This window comes from Meles meles, chromosome 10 (assembly GCF_922984935.1).
Source record: "Meles meles chromosome 10, mMelMel3.1 paternal haplotype, whole genome shotgun sequence".
In the NCBI taxonomy this organism is placed as follows: domain Eukaryota; kingdom Metazoa; phylum Chordata; class Mammalia; order Carnivora; family Mustelidae; genus Meles; species Meles meles.
The window spans coordinates 76,632,536-76,655,231 of record NC_060075.1 but is presented as its reverse complement, the minus strand read 5'-3'; the positions used below and the strand labels follow the sequence as shown (position 1 = coordinate 76,655,231).

The 22,696-nt window shown below is 39.7% G+C and overlaps 1 protein-coding gene across 25 annotated transcripts in view; it reads left to right on the top strand.

The window, feature by feature from the left end:
- ADAM22 (ADAM metallopeptidase domain 22) overlaps window positions 1-22,696 on the top strand; it is a 226,515-nt gene that overhangs the window by 129,209 nt on the left and 74,610 nt on the right. For all 25 annotated transcript variants that reach the window (XM_046020360.1, XM_046020365.1, XM_046020359.1 and 22 more), the window contains exons 5-6: window positions 15,803-15,885; window positions 21,214-21,277. In XM_046020360.1, coding sequence (XP_045876316.1) covers window positions 15,803-15,885; window positions 21,214-21,277 — 147 coding nt within the window. The remainder of the gene's footprint in view (window positions 1-15,802; window positions 15,886-21,213; window positions 21,278-22,696) is intronic.

Sequence of the window (22,696 nt, the reverse complement as noted above, 5' to 3'; positions counted from 1 at the left end):
TTTTTTTCCAAATAAGTACTGAAATCATTTCATCTGTTAATGTTCAAGGTGTTATCCATAAACTTAAAAAGACATGTTCCCATAAATTGAAACAAAATTAAAAGTAGCACTAACTAATGGTATTCTATGTTTGGAACCAATTAACTATTTTGTAATAGAATATTGTTCCTACTTTAATCCTAGTTATAGAATTAATTTTTCATTATACAGTGTCATATAAATTGACTGTTGCAACTGTTTTTGAAATTAGAGTGAACTGTTAGAGTAATTATGATTGAACAAGAAGTTGTGGAAGTGTTTTTGACAAGTTTGAAACTCATTTGAAGGAAAAAAAAATCATAGATTATTTCCTGGTGTTGTCCTAAATTAGTGCTATTTCGTTATTCTTTTTTTTTTTTTAAACTCCTATTTTCCGGTGAATAAATGGCCACTATAAAAATAAGAACAGGTAGGGGCACCTGGGTAGCTCAGTCAGTTAAGCATCAGACTCTTGATATTGACTCATGTCATTATCTCAGGATTCTGAAATCAAGCCCTGAGTTGGACATGGAGTCTGCTTAAGATTCTCTCTCACTCTCCCTCTGTCCCTCCCCCTTCTCCCCAAAAAACCAAAATAAAACAAAACAGGTAATAAAGAGCAGAGTAAAAAGCACCTCAGCATTGAGTGGCTTGAGTGTTTATTTATTTATTTATTTATTTTTAGAGAGAGAGTTAACAAGTAGGCAGAGAAGCAGGCAGAGAGAGGGGGAAGCAGGCTCCCTGCTAAGCAGAGAGCCTGATGTGGGGCTCGATCCCAGGATCCTGAGATATTGACCTGAGCCGAAGGCAGAGGCTTAACCCACTGAGCCACTCAGGTGCCCCGAGTGGTTTGAGTGTTTAATAGCCATTTTGGAGGGTGATTATTCTGGGGTCTACTGATGTTTTTCAAAGCATCCTTTTTGTTGTATGTAAGAGGTAGAAGGGGAGGTAGCTGCAAGTGGACTTGATTATCCCTGTAGAAAACTTCTAAAAATTTAGGGAACTGGAGTTTAAATGAGTAGGAAAGCTGACAGTAGAGATTTATGACAGAGTAGAAAAAACCCTAAATTCTCAGATACCCTGCCTGTGTTCTCAATGCTTCTTCATTCGATAGCTGTGTGTTGAATGCTTGCCATTAGCTCAGGGAGGTGGCTATGAATAGTATGATGCAATTCCCACTCTCATAAAACTTGTAGTTTAGTAGGGATGACAGGCATAATGAAAATATGGCATTGCTACCAAAAGAGCTTTTCAAATGACACTTATGAAAGCGCTGTAAAGGGAATTAGGTCCACATTGTCCTGTAAGCATTTGATGGGAGACCTGACCTAGTCTGCTTGGTCAGGGAATACTTCCATAGAGAAATTATATTAATGCTGAAGTTTGAAAGGTAAGTGGGAGGGGAACAGCTTTTCAGGCAGTGAAATTAGCACTTGTAAGGGTCCAGAGGCCTTGCTGTAGGATATAGGTGCGTGAGAGAAATAGAAAGAGACCAGAGAGGGTGGATAGAATAAGAGGTGGACACGGGATCCGAGCAGGGGTATGGTATTTTGACCAGAGCCTCAACTCAAAGAAATGAGATGTGACCTGCAGGAATCAGGCCAATCCCCTTTTTGGACTTCACACATTGATTTCTCTCTTTTCTCAATATTCTAAAAAATCTGGACAGTACAGTACTTGTAACTGTCTCTGGATGGCAGAATAGTTGCTCTGGTAATTCTGAGTGGAGTCGGTAGGTTTTCCACATAGCAATTAGATTTTTTTTTTTTTAAGCTTTTATTTATTTATTTGACAGATCACAAGTAGGCAGAGAGGCAGGCAGAGAGAGAGAGAGGAGGAAGCAGGCTCCTCACTGAGCAGAGAGCCCAATGCGGGGCTCGATCCCAGGATACGTGGATCATGACCTGAGCTGAAGGCAGGGGCTTTAACCCAATGAGCCACCCAGGCCCCCAGCAATTAGACTTCTGTGTAGAGTTAATTGCTCTCTCTCTCTTTGAGCTTCTTCATGCTACTTTTTTGATTAAGAAAAACATTTTTTAAATATTTTTCTTGAGTAGTGTTAACAGTTGTAACTGAGCTCTTGTTTTGTTTTTAAGTCCAAGGACAGGTCTGTAGTTTGGGCGCAAAAACCTTAAAAGACTGACAATTCTGTTAGGGCTAGACAGACCAGAGTTCACATCCTGCCACTGCCAATTCATGTTTGTATGGCCCTTGACAGTACTTTCTCCTTCTGTGTTTCATTGTCTTCATCTATTAAATGAGGAAGACAAACATGTACTCAGAGCTTTGGGTATGGGAAATGCTCCACAAATATTAGTTTTGATATTATTTTTTTTTTTAGATTTTATTTATTTATTTGACAGAGAGAGATCACAGGTAAGCAGAGAGGCAGGCAGAGAGAGTGAGAGGGAAGCAGGCTCCCTGCCGAGCAGAGAGCCCGATGTGGGACTCGATCCCAGGATCCTGAGATCATGACCTGAGCCGAAGGCAGCAGCCCAAACCACTGAGCCACCCAGGCGCCCTAGTTTTGATATTATTAAAGGAAAGTGGCACTTTGTAAAAAATTTCTGGCTAAGCCTTTGGTGGCTTCTGCCCATTCTTTCTGCTAGTTTCTGATCCTACCGAGGACACAGGAGGCACAGCAGGATCAACAAAAGCTGTCCTTCACGCTCTGCTTCATAATAAAACAATCATCGTGCCTCTGGACACTAAATTCCGTGAGAAGCTTCTCCAAGAGTAAGCTCTTTTGGAAATTTATACTGTAGGCGTAGCATTCAGCTTTAGGTGTACCTAGAAGACAATAAATATCTGCTGAACAAAAAAAGTAAGTGAATGAATTAAGCCTAGTATCATGAAATTGAGTAGTTTCTCCCGTTCACCCAGTACTGTGTGGGGAGAAGTCCAGTATGGACAGGTCTGAGAGAGCATAGTACTCCCCCTGCTATAGAAAGGTGCAGATATAAATACAAATAAAATATAAATATAAATATAAATAAACAGGAAACCTGAAAACCAGATAGTGAGCCTCACACCCACTCACCTAATGCTAACTCCATCATCGGTGCTGGGGCTCACGTTCACATGTGTTCCTTCTCCAAGGTATATTAGAGCCACAGCTAAGTTAATTTTAAATTTCAAGGCATAAAATACCAGCAAATGACCTGTGACTAGAAATTTCTATAATTTTGAAATATTTAAAACGTTCAAAATTACCTACACTGTTATAACATATCCGGGTGTATACGTAACATGTTAGTCTTTTGCTACATTTGCTTCAAATCTTCTCAAGGTTTTTAAAGTCTAAGTCTGTATCAGTGTCTCCTATTTCATTTCTGTTTATTTATGCCTTTACTCTTACTTGGTCAATCCTGTAACTTTTTATAAATACTTTTTTTTTTTTTTTCCAAAGAATCAGCTTTACCTCTGTTACTAATGTTTACTTCCTTTTACTTTAAAAGCACGTGCTTGTGTTCTTTTCATAACTGACTGAGTTAAATGTTTCACTTATTCATTATCACTTCTATTTCCCATAAGCATCTAGGAATGTAAAATCTACTCTTGGTAGTATTTTAGCAGCATCCATGAAGTTCTGATACCTAGATTTTTTTGTTGTTTTTGTCCATGTATATTTTTTCTGTAATTAACACATGACTTTTATATGACTCATGAATTATTTAGATATTAGAAACAATTTATAACTTACTTAGAATTTTTATATTAAACCTTTAAAAATTCCCAGGGACGCCTGGGTGGCTTAGTCGTTAAGCATCTACCTTTGGCTCAGGTCATGATCCCAGGGTCCTGGGACAGAGCCCTGCATTGGGCTCCCTGCTTGGCAGGGAGCCTGCTTCTCCCTCTCCCCCTCCCCCGCTTGTGTTTCCTCTCTCACACTGTGTCTCTCTCTGTCAAATAAATAAATAAGATCTTTTAAAATAAATAAATAAATATTCCCAAACATATGAGCATCTTTGTTACTGGATTTTAGTTTTGTTTCTTTATGCTAAGTGCTGTGTGTTAGATTGGTTTTTTGGAAGTTGGCCTGTTATTTAAAAGAAAAAGGTTGGTAAGCCTTGATTTTTTTTTAAATCAACCAATCAATCAATTAATTAATTAAAGTAAAAACAGATTGCAGAAAACAACAACAAATAATTTGCAAATCATCGATACCACCTAATTTAACTCCCTTCCTCATTTTACAAAAAAATAAGTAACAAAAAATGGCAAATGACCAACCTGTGTCCATAGAAATAGTTGCTGGAAAACAAAAACAAAAACAAACCAAACCCACTTTACTTTTCCACGCTTGGAATCACTTTTTTTTTTTTTTAAGATTTTATTTATTTGCCAGAAAAGGAGAGAGAGAGCACAAGCAGAGGGAGAAGTAGTCTCCCTGCAGAGCAAGGAAGCTGACATGGGGCTTGATCCTAGGACCCTGAGATCAAGACCTGAACAGAAGGCTGTCCTTAACTGACTGAGCCACCCAGGTGTCCCTTTTTATCACACACAGCCTTAAATACAAGTTTGGCTTTCTGAAGGGCATTGCTTGAGAAGTTTCTCCTTAGGAAGCCAACCCTCTGTTTGTACACTTAAATCAGCCCTGGGCTAATTCAGAATCATCCAGGGAGGGAAGACTGAATACTGGTGTTGAGTTCTTGAGCACAGTGCTTGAGGGTCTAAGAGGGTCTAAGAGGGAGAAGAGATGTTGCAACGCAGTCTTCTTTTGGTAGCTAGAAGGTTCCCCTGTTTATTCTCACTTCTTCAGAAAAGGAGTGAATGGGAGAATGATAGAATGGAAGTGAAATTCAGGAGGACACGTTCATGCTAGAAATGGGGAAAAATGTCCTTTTTTCCTTACCCCAGACCCCATATAGTTATATTTTCTTAAAAAAAAAAAAAAAAGACAAAAAAACAAAAATCTTTTCAGTTGGAATATAATCTTTTTCTTCCTTTGTTGTAGGAATGCCAAATATGCTTTCTGTTTGTATAACTATCCTCTAATCACTTATTTCTCTCTGTTAATGTTCAGACATCAACTACAGAATAAGGTTTTAGAAAATATACATTCCTTATGCTAAAAAATTCATATAGAGCAATACATTTAAACTATTTGTAAAAAGATACAATGATGAAATAATTTCCTGGAAAGAGTTATAATTTCATGAGTTTGTAATTATATAGTCACTGTATGTGGGCCACATTGATTTTCCATTCTCCCAATTTAGAACTCCATCTCAGAGCACCTCTTAAGTACTCTGTCAGTCTTACAGTAATTTGTTGCACAGGAGCATTTGTGGGAACCTAAAAATTTTTAGTAGTCTAATAAGATAGTTTTATTGATGGACTCTTTATAATTACCTGACAGCTAAAGAATATTTTCTCTTGCCTATTTTCTGGTTAAAAATAAGCAATTTGGGAAGCCTGAACCAAAGGTCGGATTTACCGTATTACTTGTGTGAAAATGATGGCGACTATTTTTAAATGAAGCTGTAGGAAACTAGAATGAATGGCTGGCTAGAGGTAATTAAGGTAGATCTTATTCTTATTAGATGAATGAAGCTAGACACCTCCAGTTTATTCCACCAAGCCAATCTTCTTAGAGACAAAATCCCTGGATTTAGAAATCTAAACGGTCACTTGATGAGAAGTTGTACTCTATTAAACAGTGTCCCTTCAAAACTCATGTCCCCCCTTGCCTGTGAATGTGACTTTTTGCAAACAGGATATTTTTGGATGTAATCAAGTTGGAAAGAGAGCCCTAATCCTACGGCCAGTGTCCTTGTAAGAGGGAAGTTTAGACAGAGACACAGACACACAAAGGGAAAACAATGCACGGACAAGGCAGAGATTGGAGGAGGTGTGTCTACAAGCCAGGAAACATGGAGGATTGTTGGCAACCACTGGAAATTAGGGAGAAGCAAGAAGGGATTCTTTCTAGAGTCTTCAGAGGGGGTGTGGCTCAATTTCAGACATCTGGCCTCCAGCACTGTGAGAATACCAATTTCTGTTGTTTTAAGCCACCCAGGTAATTTGGTAATTTGTCACGGCCATCCTAGGAAACTAATGTAGAAGGCATTTTGATCATAACTAATGTAAAAACATTAAGAATGTGGACTGGAGGTGCCTGGGTTGACAGACAAGAGGAGAAGGAAGTAAGTCTATACATTTTGAAAATGTATTGCATTTCAAAAGACTAACAATTGTTCACTTAGGGTGCTTGTGAGCAGAACTCCTGGGAACTTGTCATAGTTTTCATACCTTGTTTTCCTTAGCTGACATTACCCAGGGGAAATCAGTATGAGGAAAGACTCCTGCACAGCAACAGCAATAAAAATAGATTTTAAGCTCACTAGGTCCCTGGTGGGATTTTTTTTTTTTTTTTTAAACCGGAGAGCTCATAAGAAAGTGATAGCCCTCATTTTCTGTGGTGTTCACCATCTTCCATTAGGACTAACTCCTTCCTTATCACCTTTATTTGTATCCAGTGGATTTCTAGTTCTGTCTCCTTGTTCCTTTCTTGTAGAAACTTTTGCTACAATACTATTCTTATACATTTTTTCTCTTTAAAAGGAAACATGCAATTTTTAAATGGAACCTTTTTTTTATCAACTAGATTTTCTATTAGTTTTAAAAATATTTTTTGATCGATGACTATGCTACAAGATCCTAGTGCTGATCAGTTAATACTAAAATAGTGCAGAGATTTTGAATGGTGCTTTAGTTCTAGATCTTGGAGTAAGCTGATAACTTGGTTGCTGCTTGAACAACTATACTGTTGAATAGGGTGGCAAGCAGAAATATCCAAAGTTTTCAACCAGTAGTATAAATGAGAGACTGACTAGTTGTGGTAAAATGAGTAATGTGAGCCTTATTCATCTTCAGCTGATTTTTGTCCTGTAAGAACATGGAAATGTGGGAATAGAGGCTGACTGTTAGCAAATCTCTTAATTTTCAGGGGACAGTGGAAATCCAAGTTTCCAGAACTGTGGAGGTCTTGAGTTTTTATCTTACTTGCAAGTTAATAAGTGAGCCTGCTGAAATTTCTTTGCTGGCAGAAGACAAAAGACTCTTGGGTCAGAGACAAAGGACTTCAATACTCTGAGCAGTAGCAGTAGCCAGAACATCAACATTTTGTTAGACTTATTTCTCGAGCATCGATTCTAGAGGTTAACAGAGGGAAGGACTAAGTGACACTTGTACACACAGTGTATTGTGTTACTAGAGAGAAATTCTGAATTTAGGAAACCAAATCTTTTGTAATAGTTGAAATGAAAGATATCTCCATCTTTCAAGGCTGTCTACTATACAAACATCTTTGAAAGGCTAGTTCAGAACAATCTCAGAAAACAAGTAATCCTAGATTTCTGTTATAGCAAAGTGTTATTTTTTTTTTAAAGATTTTTGTTTATGTATTTGACAGAAAGAATGAGAGAGGGAACACAAACAGGGGAAATAGGAGAAGGAGAAGCAGACTTCATGCTGAGCAAGGAGCCCAATGGGGGGCTCCATCCCAGGACCCTAGCATCATGACCCAAGCCGAAGGGAGCTGCTTAAACAACTGAGCCACCCAGGTGCCCCATTGCAAAGTGTTATTGACTAATCTTTCAGAATTTATTTCTAATCACTTAAATTAAGCCGATTACATAAGGGTGTTTAAAAAAAATTTTTTTTTTGAAAATTTGTAGTGTGAGGGATGTCTGGGTGGCTCATTTTTGTTAAATGTCTGCCCTCAGCTCAGGTCATGATCCCAGTGTCCTGGGATCAAGTCCCACATTGGGCTCCCTGCTCAACAGGGAGAAGCAGCTTCCTGCTTCCCTCTGTTCCTCCCCTCCCTTTGCTTCTCCCCCTTCTTATGTTCCCTCTCTCACTGTTTCTCTCTGTCGAATAAATAAATAAGATTTTTTTAAAATGAAAATTTATAGTGTGAAATTAAAATCTAGGATGTATTCGTTTATACTCCTGCTAGAGTTACATTTCATAGCCTAGTGTACTAACAAAACAAATTTTAGGGATTAATACAGAGTTTCCGGTCTTTTTATTTTCATTATATAAGGAAACAACCCTTTCAAGATACCTAAATTCTCTTTATGATTGTTACCATACAGAGAATGAATATGACAACTAATGCAGTATGGTACCCTGGGTTGGGTCTTGGAACAGAAAGAAGAAATTAATGGAAACACCACTAAAATCTAAATGCTCAGACTCTAGTAAGTAGTAATGTACTGAGGTCAGTTTCTTAGTTTTTACAAATGTACTGAGGTAATGTAAGATCTTAACAGAGAAAAAACTAAAAAAAAAAGGATAACTTTAATAATGAAAGAGAAGGAATGAACTAATCTCAAAAACAAAGGGCAGTTATAAAAATGAAATTACATTTAGCTTTATGAAAGACTGACCACACTGTTCTTATTTTTCTCATTTTGGCATGAACTGGTAAAGATTTTGACGTACATTAGTACAGACCCATGGATAATTGGCATTTAGGAACCACCACGTTGTAGCTTAATTTAGTTTAATTTACTGTAAAATGAGGTGAGATTGTCTTTCTGTCCACTTTTCTTAGAGAGCTTGTAGAATAACTCTTATACTTTGTACCTGAACAGATGTTTAACTTGTGTCCCTTCTGTGAAGCCAGTCTGATTCTTTGTAAACTCAAGTTATGAATTTTAATCAGGGTTGGTTGGTGGATCCTCTCCAACATAAGATTTTGCTTTTCTAGGCATTTCTTTGATGCAAATGGCACTAGGGAAACTTGGTTTACATCTGACTCAGTAATGTCTGAAAACACCATTTGTCACCATTGGGAGGGAGGAAGAGGAAAGGTAAGAAAAGGGCAGGTTCCTCATGTCAGTGTCAATCAAGGGGAAATTGGGACGAGTTTATTGTAGGCAAGTGCCTGGTGGAATGGACTCTACCCATGTGCCCACAAACATAAGTCTGGGCAGTGCATATGCCTGGAAGGAATCTAGTATACAGTAGAGTTTAAGGGCAGGGCTTCAGTTCTTGCAAAGGGGTATTGGCTGGAGCATAGCTTCTCATCCATGGTAGCATGTTGGGATCATCTGGACAGATTTTAAAAATGGCAGGTCCCACCCCTAGAGATTCTAATGTAACTGATATGGAATAAGGCTTGGTATTCCGGGCCTCAAAACTACTGTGCTAGAGTGACCAGCAATTCACCCATGGAGGTGGATGATTGGCATAAACCCCACACGTCAGGACAGAGGCAGGTCCCGGGACTGGTGCCCATAGAGTGGGAGAGGGTTATGATCCAGTGAGCAGAGCAGGAACATAATGGTGACCAGGTTGAGGATTTGGTCTGTAAGTGTCACACCGGCCCTGCCCATTTTATGGTGACCACATCATCTTGATTTGCCTGTGGCTTCCCTGGGTGTAGCACCAATGCAGCAGCCTACATCCTATGAAACCCCTTGGTGTGAGGTTAGCAGGATGGTTGACCACACTGGTCCCTTTTGTCAGGCTAAGGCATCCCACATACCAGCACCTACAATAAGTAGTACTGCTCTACATGGCTTTGTCCGTGGTAGAATTCTCACCTATTCTTATCTCACCTTTTATCTTCTATATTGTTTCTGATAAAGCTGGCTGACCTGGGTCATACAAGAAGAGGTATGGAGAAGAACTATGACTGTTTATGTTCTTTCTGCTTTGTTAAGACTCTGCTGAGGAACCAGTGCACTTTTTCAGGGAGCTCAGCCCTGAGAGCAGGGACAAGTGTGGTGTAAAGCAGTTGCTCTCAAACTTTGGAGTGCACTGAAGTCATCTGGAGGGTTGGTTAATACACAGGTAGCTGGATCACATCCCCAGACCTTTTGATTAGGTAAGCCTGGTGTGAGGCTCGAGAATTTGATTTTCTAACAAGTGCATGTTATTATGCTGGAAACTACTCTTCGATAACCGCCAGTGTAAAGAGACTTGACTGGGCACCTGGTATACCCAAGTAGGTAGGAAGGTTCTCTCTTAATCCGTATTTTCTCATTTGTAAAGTATTCGCCTCATCAGTCATTACGAATTCTCTCATAAATCACCAACATCACCAAACAGAATGCCTAGGTTATGGTAGATTCATTCTGTGAAAGATCCTAGTCTTTCTGGTACCTTCTACATGGATATGATTTGGTATTGGACTGAGTATTTTTAGGTTAGTAATTCCAAATACAATATTCAGAATCACCTGGGGAATTTTTTGCAACTATAAAAACCCTGGAGCCCTACCTCCTTGGAGATTCTGATCCAGTAGCTCTGAGGGAAGGCCTGAGAATCATTTGGTTTACAAAGCCCACCAGGATGAGTCTTGAAGTTTGGGGAACAGTTTTGGGAATCCCTGTTACTGAGCAACCATTCTCTGATGCAGGCATTCTCAGCCACTGCATTTTCATCGAATCATCGGGGCATTGGTAAAGATGCTAATGCCCGTGTCCCATCTACAGAGATAATGATTTAATTGATTTGGATGTTGGCCTGGGCATTGGAATTTTAAAACCTCCCCAGATGATTCTGATATGCAGCCAAGGTTGAGAACCACTGTTCTGGTATATTCCTAGAGTAAGAAAAACATGGGGGTATCTGTAAAAATGCAGATTCTCAGTCTCACTTCTGAGCTACCTAAACAAACTCTCAGGGCCAGAAACATAGTAATCTGCATTATTAATCAATAGCCCTGAACTGTTAGTCTTAGCAAATAAATTAAGAGAAGCCTAGCTCAAGGGACATGATAGAATCCCTCATTGAGTAATTATGCCTTGACTGCCCCCCTTACCTATTTATATACTAGTTTACAGTGGACTTGACTTTGTTATTTCATGGAATTCCTTGAATACTCTTGTTAGCAACATAGTAGATATTAATCCCATCTGTTGGTGAGGAAAATGAGATTCACTGTTTTCTAACAGCACGCTGGGAGATACAAACATAGATTTAGGTACAGGTGCTTCCCTGAAAAGACACCATAGACTAGGGGAGGACATAAGGCAGAAACAGGAGTGCAAGTGTGAAGAGGTGCAGTAGATCTGATAGCATATGAACATTCAGAGAAAGTGAGGTTAATAAGAAGTAATTTGTGAGGAGGAGGAAATCAGCAGGCTTTTTGAGGGAGGTGGCCCTGGCTCATCTTGGAACTGATAAAGTTGTAGAATTTCCTTTGAGGGTCTGAATGAAGGGCAGATGACTGTGGCCTTGCCGCTGTGTTCCTCTTGGCTCCTTTTATTGGCTTTTTGTAGTTTTATAAGCCAGTCTGTGTAGCTTCCTTTGTGCTTTCAGTGTATCATATTTGTAATAAATTCTGTTTTTCTGTTGAGATCTTTCTGACTCTTTAATAAATATGTGGTTTATCTTTGAATTTTGCAAATAAGTGATTATTTTAACTTCCTTAGAATAAAAATTGCAATAAGCCTTTTGTCCACCGGGGAGATAAACCAGTAGACATAGGAACCATCATATTCATTTTTATAGAGGTGGGTAATTTTTTTTTTTAGCTCTATCTAATTATCTAAAAATAAACATCTGTACTATTATGATTGTGTTATTAAATCAAGGAGTATGAAGAAGGTTTCAATGACAGCAGGTTTATTTCTGGAACAAAAGAGACTTTAAGGAAAGAAGCTATGACTGGCAGTTGGATAAGGAACCAAGCTCTATTAGGACATGCTGCTGACTGTTCTCTTTCCCTACATATGTCTTAGATTATTATATATAATACCTACTTTCAGAAAGTATCTGTTTCCTCAAGAAAGTTGTATGAAGATATGGAAAACTTTTATAATTTAGAAGACCCAACAAAGTTGGCATAAGTAGTGATCTTTCTTGCAGTATGCCATTTTTAATAAAATGCAGTTTCTTATTTTCAAATGCAGTGCATCTTTAAAAACAGATATAAGTGCCAAGAAATGTAATTTTATTTGTCCCTTAAAACATATTAAATTTAAAAGGCACATATTTTTTGACCTGCCAGATTCACATCTAGTAATGTGTTCTACCTAGATATCAAAAGAATTGCACAAAAATATGAGAAAGGTGGGGCGCCTGGGTGGCTCAGTGGGTTAAAGCCTCTGCCTTTGGCTCAGGTGTCATAATCCCAGGGTCCTGGAATCGAGCCCTACATCAGGCTCTCTGTTCAGCAGGGAGCCTGTTTCTCCCCCTCTCTCTGCCTGCCTCTCTGCCTACTTGTGATCTCTGTCTGTCAAATAAATAAATAAAATTTTTAAAAAATATATATGTGAAAGGATGTTTGAAATATTGTTTATGATGACCAAAAAAATGAAGATAATCTAAATGTCTGTTGGTACAGGAATGCTTAAATGAATTATGGTTCATCCCATAATAGAATATTATGCTATTATGAAAGAATGAAATAATTGATATACAAAGATGTCGAGGTAACCTTAAGGAAAAAAATCAAGTGGCAGTGCAAACCTATTTCTGCACTGAAATGGATACCTGTGTATTTATGTATTTCCTTAACTATGCCATTTAGACCATTCCTGATATGGTACACAGAATCTGTCAAAAATGCTTGCTTTTCATGAGTCAGCTGCCTCCAGTGTGCATGAAGGGAGTATTTTTCACTTGTCACCATATGCATCCTGAATTCTTAGAAATGTTTCCATAAGCATTTATTATTTTTAAAATACTAGATAAAAAGTATTTGAGTAAACTCAAAATCTGTTAAATTTTATTTATTTTAATAATTAATAAATTAAGTTCATTGTAATAACTTCATTACTTTAGTTCATGGTTTAAATAATTATTGCCATATGGTTAATCCCTTAAAAAAGTCACAACACAGAAATTAATTCCCATCATTTAGAAGAATTACATATACCACCAGCTGAGAGCCTCAAACCTGGAATTCTAGTAGCCCAACTGAAGACATTTTACCCCCCTGTTGTTTGTGCTTCTCTTAAAGTGTCATGGAAACATTTGATAATGAGTCAACCAGATTAAGCTCCTCTCTTCATTTGCAGTATTAGGCTTTTGTGCAGATGGGTCTTGATCATATGCTGTTTTTGGATCCACTCCTATTTTACAGAATCAGAAATAAGTGAAAAATTGTTTTTCATTATCTAATCATCTATTTAGTCCTGGTATATTGGAAGATTGTTTTAAAACATGAATTCTTTGTTCTTTTTATGATTTAATGTAACATGTTTCCAAAGTTGGTATTTAAAAGAAAACTTTAGTAATTTATAAGACATTTCTTATATGCCTTTGCCTCTGACATATTTTTCCCACATACATTGACTTGTCAATTTCCACTGTTCTGTAATCTGATACCATAATTCTTGTGATTATCTTTTTTGTTTCTAATGTCATTATATTTGCTGTTCACTGTGAGTCTGAGACTTCAGAAAGAGATCTGATGGAATTGGTTAGTCACTATCTGGTAGAGGGAAACATTTTCACACTGAATTCTTGCTCTATCCAGGTTACCTCATTTACTGTTGGCCCCTCATGTCTGTCTAATAGAAAGCTAATGTGTTGATTTCTGGTCCAATTATATGTTTCCAGGAAGATCTTTTGAAACATAATGACCTCTAATCTAGAATCTAATCTTATGGACAATTCACCAGTCCAACAACCCAACAGAGGATATTGTAAACTCTGTTAAATTTACTCCCAGCCCTTCTCAAAAGATAAATTAAAACAAAACCCCCAAAGAATCAGCCTGGGGGAAAGTTTAGATCCCCCGTAGGTTCTAGGCCCAACTCATAAGTGGTGTAGGGGAAATGACACAGCCTTGCATTTACATGTTCACACAAAGTTTGCTTTGGCTCTTGGAGATTGTGACCTATGTAGAAGAGAGATAGCAATCTTTCTTTATCGGGTTGGTGTGAGTATTCAAGGCGATTGTGTTTGTAAATTGAATAGAACAGTAATTAACACATAGTAATTTTTTTTTTTTTTTTTTTTTTTTTTTTAGAGAGCAAGAGAGAGTGCATAAGTGAGTGTGTGAGTGGATGGGGTAGGCGAGGAGGGGAAGGGCAGAGAGAGAGGGAGAATCTTAAGCAGTCTCCACCCAGCGGAGAGCCCAAGGGTGGGGGCACACTCAAGCACACATGTGCTCTCTCTCTATCGCTCATGACCTTGAGAGTATGACCTTGGCATATGTAATTGAGAGTAGGGTGCTTAACCCACTCAGCCACCCAGGCACCCCTATACATAGTATAGTAGTAGCAACATTTACTGAGTGCTTACTAAGTGTCAAGCATTATTCTAAGCTCTTCATGTACTTTAACTCTGTTTAATCTTCTGAACAACCTTGTGAAATTGTTACACCCATTTGACAGATGACACAGGAGGGTTCTGTAACTTGCTTCAGATTGCAGAGCTAGTAAATGAAGGAGCTCACAGCTCATGCTGTTAATATCTTCACCAAACCAGCCTTACCCAGACAGTCAGGGTCTGGCTTTATTTCTGTGCTTAAGTCTCTGGTTTACTTGATGATCCCTCCTGTCATGCTTCCAGGTGGAGTACCACCCTTTTTTTTCTTACCCTCCATCACATCTACCCTCGGTCCTGGGTTCATGATGCTCAGTGACTCCCTTGGGGATTTGGAGGTGTCCCAGGAGCAGTGCCCTTTTACCTGTTCTCTGCCACCTCCCCAGAACTGGGCTTCACCCAATCCTGTAGGTTTATCTCATGAGAAGCAGCCATCACAGGCCAGGTTGCCTTCTTGGAATTTCAGTGAAGAGAATGTCTTCAGCCTTGTTACATCCTGTGTGTTCCTGTTCTCTCCTCTCCGCTTGTCAAGCCCTGAATATTTTAGGTAGGATTAATCCTTAAAGCAGACTGTAAAGCCAGCGGGCCATGTTTGCCCCTTTAAACCATCCATTCTATTAGTCCTTTCTATCTCAGTATGTCAGTTGAATTACCAGCTTTTAGCTTCTGAAGAAATAGGAGATCAGTGGGAGAATGGAAAAGGCCATTTAGAACAATGCTTCTCAAACTTTAATGTGCATGTGAATTGCCTGGGACCTTGTTAAGATGCCTTTTATAGTAAGTGGGTGGGTGGGGGCTGGGGTTTGGTATTGTTTCTGACCAGCTCCTGAGTGTCTCAACCCCCACTGGTTTCTAGACCACACTCTGAGTGGCAGGTATTTAAAGACTGAGACACCACCCTGAGGCGGCAGAGGACTTACCCTATTACCTCTTACAAGAACATTTAATCCACAGAAATGAGTCTCATGGGAATTAATGTAACCAGCTGCCAGAAGAAACTTCGGAATTTCAAGCCCCACCCAGACTGCTTACTGGTAAAGCCATTCATGGTTGGAGAACAGAATAGCATAAACTTGTCAAGTTTTGATATAAACACCATAAAGTTAAGCATTTTTCCCTCCATCAAGTTAATTTAGTGACTCTCAAATGATGACTCTACATATTTATTTCAAGTATGGGAAAGAGGATCATCTTGCTGCTGCTCAAGGTTGGGTTTCTTATGACGGGGGAGATAGAGGATCGCGCTGATCCTCATGCAGGGGCCCCATGGTCATTTCAGTATCTGTTGCTTTGTTCTTTCTCTCGTCACCTACATAAAAGGCAAGTTCAGTCAACTTTTATTTCGCCTGCTTTTGATATGGAGCTGGCTCCCTGGGAGTGTTTATGAATAATTCTGTTAGAACAGGTTTGATAACACTAATCTGAATAAGGAAATATTCTGCAGAGCTATGTACGTGGAGGTGTGGTGTGGGCAGGAACCTGCGAAGTGATGCAGGTGATTCTCCTGGTGATGGCCGAGCCTGATGTACTCTGTTTCTGCTTCCAGGGAGGAGAACACTGCTACTACCAGGGCCACATCCGAGGAAACCCCGCCTCCTTCGTTGCATTGTCCACATGCCATGGGCTTCAGTAAGTGTCTTCAGTTTTTTGTACCGTCCATTCTTTCAATCCCTTATTTCCTTCAGGTTTAATTCACTGTAATCAAAATCTTAATTTTATGTCAAGAAATAATTTTAAGTCAGTGATGGGTCTGATCTTTTTCTCTTTGGGGGTTTATAAACTCAGCAGATTTTGAAATTAGAGTCTCAGAAACAGACCAGGGTCTTTGGAATTATGATAGGATACCCTACAGTGGTGTTTGAAGCTTTTTTCTAGTTTCATCCAAGTTGTGACAAGAGTGACTTGGGTAACGTTGGTTCTCTGGAGGCTTAGCCCCTTGGTACTGCTCTGCCCCTACTCCTTCTGGATGTTAGTTTTCATGTTTTTATGGAATAACAGAAATTTCAGTGGGTGGAAACTCTTGACTCCTTGTGCAAAGACAACAGACTGCAAGTCACCTCAAGAGCTCATGTGTTCCAGCCAGAATCCCACCTAAAACCCACAGCGAGATTGTGGGAGGGTCCGTCTGTTCTCAGAACTCTCTAAGGAACAGAGTTTATCCTTCCTCAGGGGCCTTGCTTCCTTTCTCATAACCTTCATTATCAAAGAATGTTTGCTGATGTTTACCATGGGAATAATCTACTTCCTCCGTTCTGTCGCTGATGGTGTTACACAGGTGGCCTTCTCTTATTTATTTTGTGAACCCCCTATAAAGCTTCCATGTCACTCCTCTGCATTCTATTTAGGCTAAATCATCTCAGTTCTTTTTTGTTTGTTTTACTTTTGGGGGGCACAGCACAAGTCAGCGCTTTAGTTGTGTTAAATTTTTGTTTGGAAACTTGAAAATGCATCCTGTCAGCTCCCAAAAGCTTTGTGGAAAAGCTGGCGGTTACCGAGTGTCTGCTGTGTGCCCTCCCACTAGGAAAATCAAGGCAATGAGAACATGACTCCTGTCCCCAGCAGCTCAGAGCCCAGTGGGGGCAGGTAAAGCTAGCTCAGCTTCCTCCTAGGGAATGTGATAGCTGTATTGGTTTTCTTTGGGAGAGAAAGTCACAGGAAAAGTAAAGAAGAGAATGGGCCCTGAGGAATGAGATAGTGCTTGAGAGCTCCAGAGAAATGTCACCTGAAGAAACTGGAGTCGGCCCAAGAATGGGCTTTGTAAGAGTCTTCTGAGAGCAGGCTGTGCGGAGGTCTAGAAGAAAAGTAGGAAAGAGAAATAACGGAAGAGCCTGGAAAATCGAGCTGGTCTGCCTGAGACGTGCCTTGGGTCAGGCCCAGGCAGTAAGTATGTCAGAGGCAGAAGGGAGAGAATGTGGGAACTCTGGAACTTAAGTAGCCAGGGGAAGGAGGCCAGCTGTCAGAGAGCACGGAAGACCTCCATCCACTTATTGCTGGTTCTAAAAGACATTTACTTATTTTAAATAAATTATTTGACTAAAGAGACATTTTTACAAACAGGAGTCCATGACTTCTATCTGAGGGCCTTGGTTTTCTTATCTAGAGAAGGAAACATTGAAATGCCCTTCAGTGATAAAATTGTTCTATCTGATCTCAAGATGATCACAGCTTTCAGCTAAGAATAGTACCCTGGGCCCATCGACATTTGTGACAGCAAATGTATGATAGTGATAAAAAGAAGAGGCGGTTTTCCCTCTCTCTTCCTCTTAAAATCTCAGCCCAGAGTTACCATGTAAGCATCTTATCCAGGACTAGTCCATTCTGCTTTCCAGTTTTCCAAGCAGACCCCGTATTTCTGAGAAGCAGTGAGAAGGCATCACTGAGAACCCGAGACCAAGAGCTTGCTACTCAGCCTGATGGAAAAGAAACTGTAAGGAAACTTCAGTGACTAGGTCAGGAGTAGAACCCAGAGCCAGCTTTAGTTGTTTTAAGAAAGTAAAATTTACCTCTACCTTGAGAAACTTCTTCATTTAAAACTAAACAAAAGGAGATAAACAATATGCAGCATGTGTCTAGGAACACTGTCAGGATTGCATAGAAGCATGATTGGGTGTTCTTAGACTTTTATGAGCGTAGTAGATAAATTTACTCTTGTTCCTTCCTGTTATTTAGTAATTATTCTCATGTTGATTTTTACCTTCTGAACAAAAATTGCTGACATATATTTTAAGGGCTATTAATAAATATTAAATAATTTATGTTGTCTCAATTACAGTGATTTGGATTTGAAATAGATTATTTCATCCATGACTCATCTTTTATAAATTACCAAGTACATAAGGAGATTTTTCATTTTTCTTGACATACTGAATTCAGTTGAAGAACATAAAGGAGAAAAATAACCAGATTTATGTTTTTTCCATAAAGAACCTGCAAAGGCACATTTTATTGTTCAAACTCAAAGGACTAATGGGCAATATTTTGGTCCTGATACTTTTGATGTTATGACAAAATCCTGTAGCTGTGGGCACCTAAAAGAACGGAATCAAATGTAAGTTTGTTGCCCTCTTGTGGCAATTTCTGAGAATGGCTGTTTCTTTTCAAAATCTTGTTTTGATCCAGCATTTTAAAATTTCAGCTCAATTGGCCTATCATAAGTAGGTCCTAGCTGCAGGTTTTTATCAGATATATACTGTGTGTGGACTTACTGCACTAATTGGAATTTATATAAATATAAGAGAAAGGTGTCAATCCTCAAAGCAAATAAAACATATACTTTCTTAATAGTTAGAGAATTACTAATGGCACATTGTCATATAGGGAGCCATAATCTTCTAGATATATATGGTCTCAGATTTTGATTTCTTTACACCGTGTATCATGATGTTTAAACCCAATAAAAGTCACTGATTCTCACATTCGGCACTGACCTGATGCAAGAGGAAATAATACCCTGTATTATTTAAACAAAACAATCTGCTTGCTGCTTGATCAGCATAGCCATGTGAGCTTTGGCAAAGGGTGATGGTTCTGCACAATTTTCTGGATGAGTCTGCCCAGTTCTCAGCAGGGGCAGAGAGACTGTCTATTGTTGTCTTTGGTCTACTGTTTCGTAAAGTCTCCCCCCAATTCTGATTCCTTAGGCATGTATTGTCAGTAATATCTTGCAGAATGCATCTGTTTATCTTTAAACTCCAAATGCAATGTCATCCAAATTCAAAAAGTATACTTTGGTTGAAAACCTTACAGATGTGAGAGTAGCTGTTCTAAGGGTATATGAAAGTTGAGGACATGTGGAAGATATTGCAGCAGGAATGAAAGTATTTGTATAGAGGCCAAGCTGGAGGCCATTATAATTATAGCTCAGGGAAACCAACTGATTTCACGAAGCCCTCAGTGAAAGATAAATACTGTTTTGTGCCTAACAGTTTGGGTCTCAGGCAGTCCTTTCCACGTAACACTGGAAAATGACTGCAGGAAATCACACCTTGTCCCCCCTCAAATGCCTGAACGACAAGACACATTTCTTTGGCATCATAAGGGACTTGATCTTAGTAGAAAGACCATGTTCTCCTAAAAGGAATGGTCATTGGGATCTCTCTGGATGGAGCTGAGGCCATATGTAGATTAAAATGCCCTCCAGAGGATTCCTTCGTTGGCGGATGGTCATCTCCAGCCTAAGAGGTCAAAACCCAACTGCAGAATCATGCCCTCATCCCTGCATCCTGTTTCCACGTGCCCAGGCCATTCTGTCCTTCCTGTGACTTTTATTAAATGGGAATTCTATCTCACCAGTTACTGAGGTCGAAACCTTGGAGTCTTTACTGACACTACTCTTTCTTGCATATCGCATTACAAATCTACCAATAAATCTGCTTGGTTGGTTGTACTTTTGAAAAGTATCCAAAATTTAACCTGTTCTCATCATCTCCACCAATACCACGGTGATCTAGGCGGCTACCATCTTTTTTTTTGCCTGGATTATTATAATAACTTCTCCATTTGTATCTTTGCCATCCAAAATACTAATTTAACACAGCAGTTGGACAATTATTTTCAAATTTAAAAGTGATTGTGTTTCCCTCTGCTTTTAAACCCCTGCAGTGGCTTCACATGTCTCTCAGACTAAAAGCCACTGCCCTTAGAAGGGCCTGCCTCATGTGGTCCCCACTCTTCCTCTGATCTCATTTTATGGCTCCCCTTACCCCCGCCTCCAGCTACACTGCACCCTTGCTGTTCCTGGAGCACACTTAGGGCTCGAGAGTGACAAGGTCTTTGCTCAGATATCCTTACGGCTCATCCCTTCACTTCTTTCAGATCTTTGTTCAAATACCATCTTCTCTAGAAAGCCTTTCTCTGAAACTCTGTATAAATCAACAGTCTTCTTTCCTTGGTCTCTACACCCAGTCCTCTGGCACCATTCATTGCCCTGAACCTGCTTTATTTTTCTCCCTAGAATTTTTCACCACCTCATATATATTTAGTTCATGATATATATATTTGTCTGTCAGAATTGGTCTGTTTTTGTCCACTGCTATATCCCCAGCACCTACAGCAGTGCACTGTAGGTGCTTTGATGTACGCTGAATGACTGAATGGGTGAGGAGGTAGCCAACTGCAGATGGGCAATTCAGGAACCCATCTGCCTGAGCTCTCTCTCTTCCTGCCTCTGCTCTTCCTGGTTATGTAATTTGGGCAAGTTACTTCATCTCTTTGGGCTCTGGTTTCCTTTCCTGTAAAATGAGTATAGGCCAATGTATGAGTGTACCTCCCTCACACATTTATGGAAAAGATAAAATGAGTGTCGAGTTTTTAGCTCATGGTAAGCTGTTGAAATGTGTTACCTCTTGTTAGGAGAGCAGGTGTGTGGTAGGAAGGCAGTTCTCGGGAGAGTCCCTGACAGTCTGCATTAGAGCCGCCTGGGGTTTGTTTAAAATGCAGCTAGCTTCCTGGGCCCTCGCCAAGAAATCTGAGGAAGGCCCTGAAAGTCTTACATTTTTGCAAGTTCTCCAGATGACTATTTGCATATTAAAGTTTTAGAATTACATATGTTGGAAGGAGGATAACGGATCCCACAATTAGAGAATGATAATCCTGAACCTAGGCAAGGGTCAGGACAAGGGGACCCTGCTGCTGATGGGGAGTCAGAGGGAGGGACCTTTCCCTCTTAGTAGTGTGTGCACGTGTGTATGCACATGCATGTGTGGTATGGTGCAGTGTGTATGTGTATATGGGGTATAGTTTTGGGAGGTATGTTTGGTATGGTGTGAGGTATGTGTGGAGTGTGTGTGTGTGTGTGTGTGTGTATGTATGGTATGTGGTGTGTATCTGGTGGTGATGGGTGGGACTGGGAAGTGAGTGTTGAGAAGTAAATTGGTCCTCTGACAGCTGCTTTTAAAAGAATCTTGTTCTGAGGCAGGAGTCGATAGCCATGCCTAATTATTTTCTTGTCCTTGGCAGTGGGATGTTCTATGATGGGAACCACACCTATCTCATTGAACCGGAAGAAAATGACACCTCCCAAGTAAGTGTTCCTTCTGCTTTGCTGTGGCAAATGTTAAAAATTGATATTGGGAGATTTTCCCCTTCTTTTTGCCTCCTCTTTTTGTCTCTATTTTATTTTCTTATTTTTAGAGTCAGAATAGTAAATATAAATATATATATATATAATTAAATACTAAAGTTAAGGGGCGCTCAGGTGGCTCAGTTGTTAAGCATCTGCCTTCGGCTCAGGTCATGATCCCAGGGTCCTGAGATTGAGCCCTGCACCAGGCTCCCTGCTCAGCAGGAAGCCTGCTTCTCCCTCTCCCACCCCTGTGCTTGTGTTCCCTCTCTCACTGTGTCTCTCTCTGTCAAATAAATAAATAAAATCTTAAAAAACAATACTAGGTCAAAATCACAAGGTTTTTTTCCCCTCTTCTGAAGTGTTCTGAAGCCTCTGTTTTTGTTCTTTCTATATCATAATGTGTTATGATTTGTCTTAGTTCGCTCAGGTAGTCATAACAACCTAGTGGGGGCCTTAAACAACAGAAATTTATTTTTGCACAGTTCTGGTGACTGGAAGTCCAAGATCCAGGTGCCGACAGGATCTGTGTCTGTTGAGGGCTCTGTCCTTGGTTGTGATGATGTCCTTTCCTGCTGTGTGGCCCACATAGCAGAGACACAGAGCTGTGGTGTCTCTTCTTACAAGGGCACATCTCCAACCCACCCTTACGACCGATTTTAACCTTTATCACCTTCTCATAGGTTCTGTCCAAATACAGTCATGTTGGGAATGAGGAACTAAACATAGGAGTTTTTTTGGGGGGGTGGGGGACACAAACATTAAGTCTATAACAGACCAACGCAATAGAATTGGGATTTCCACTTCTCTTTCTTTTCTAGATTTCAGATTATTCTCTGTTGCTCATTGTCTGTAGAGCCTTGTACTGATGAAATGTAGAAAAATCTAAGTTTTCTTAATTCTCTCCTTCCCTTTAGTTGCAAGATTCATTTTCCACAAATTAGAAAAGCATTGAGTTTATATTGTAGACTGCAGAGATATGTAACACACTTCCATGCTTGCTCTGTGCACACGGATATTCTTCCTTGTATTCAAGTGTCCAAACACTTAGGGCAAGTAATTTCTAAAAATACACACTATTTTGCCACCCATAAAGGGGAACTATTTGTTTTGTTTGTTTTTTTTTTTTTAAAGATTTTATTTTTGCGAGAGAGGATGAGGGAACATGAATGGAGGGGGCTGCAGAGGGAGAAGCAGACTCCACACTGAGCAGAGAGCCCGATGCGGAGCTCTATCCCAGGACCCCAGAATCATGACCTGAGCTGAAGGCAGATGCTTAACTGACTGAACCACCCAGGTGCCCAAGGGGAGCTGTTTGTATTGTGTTGTATTTTCTGGTTGCCCATTGTTGGCTTTTATATCACTTTGCCTGGACAGGTG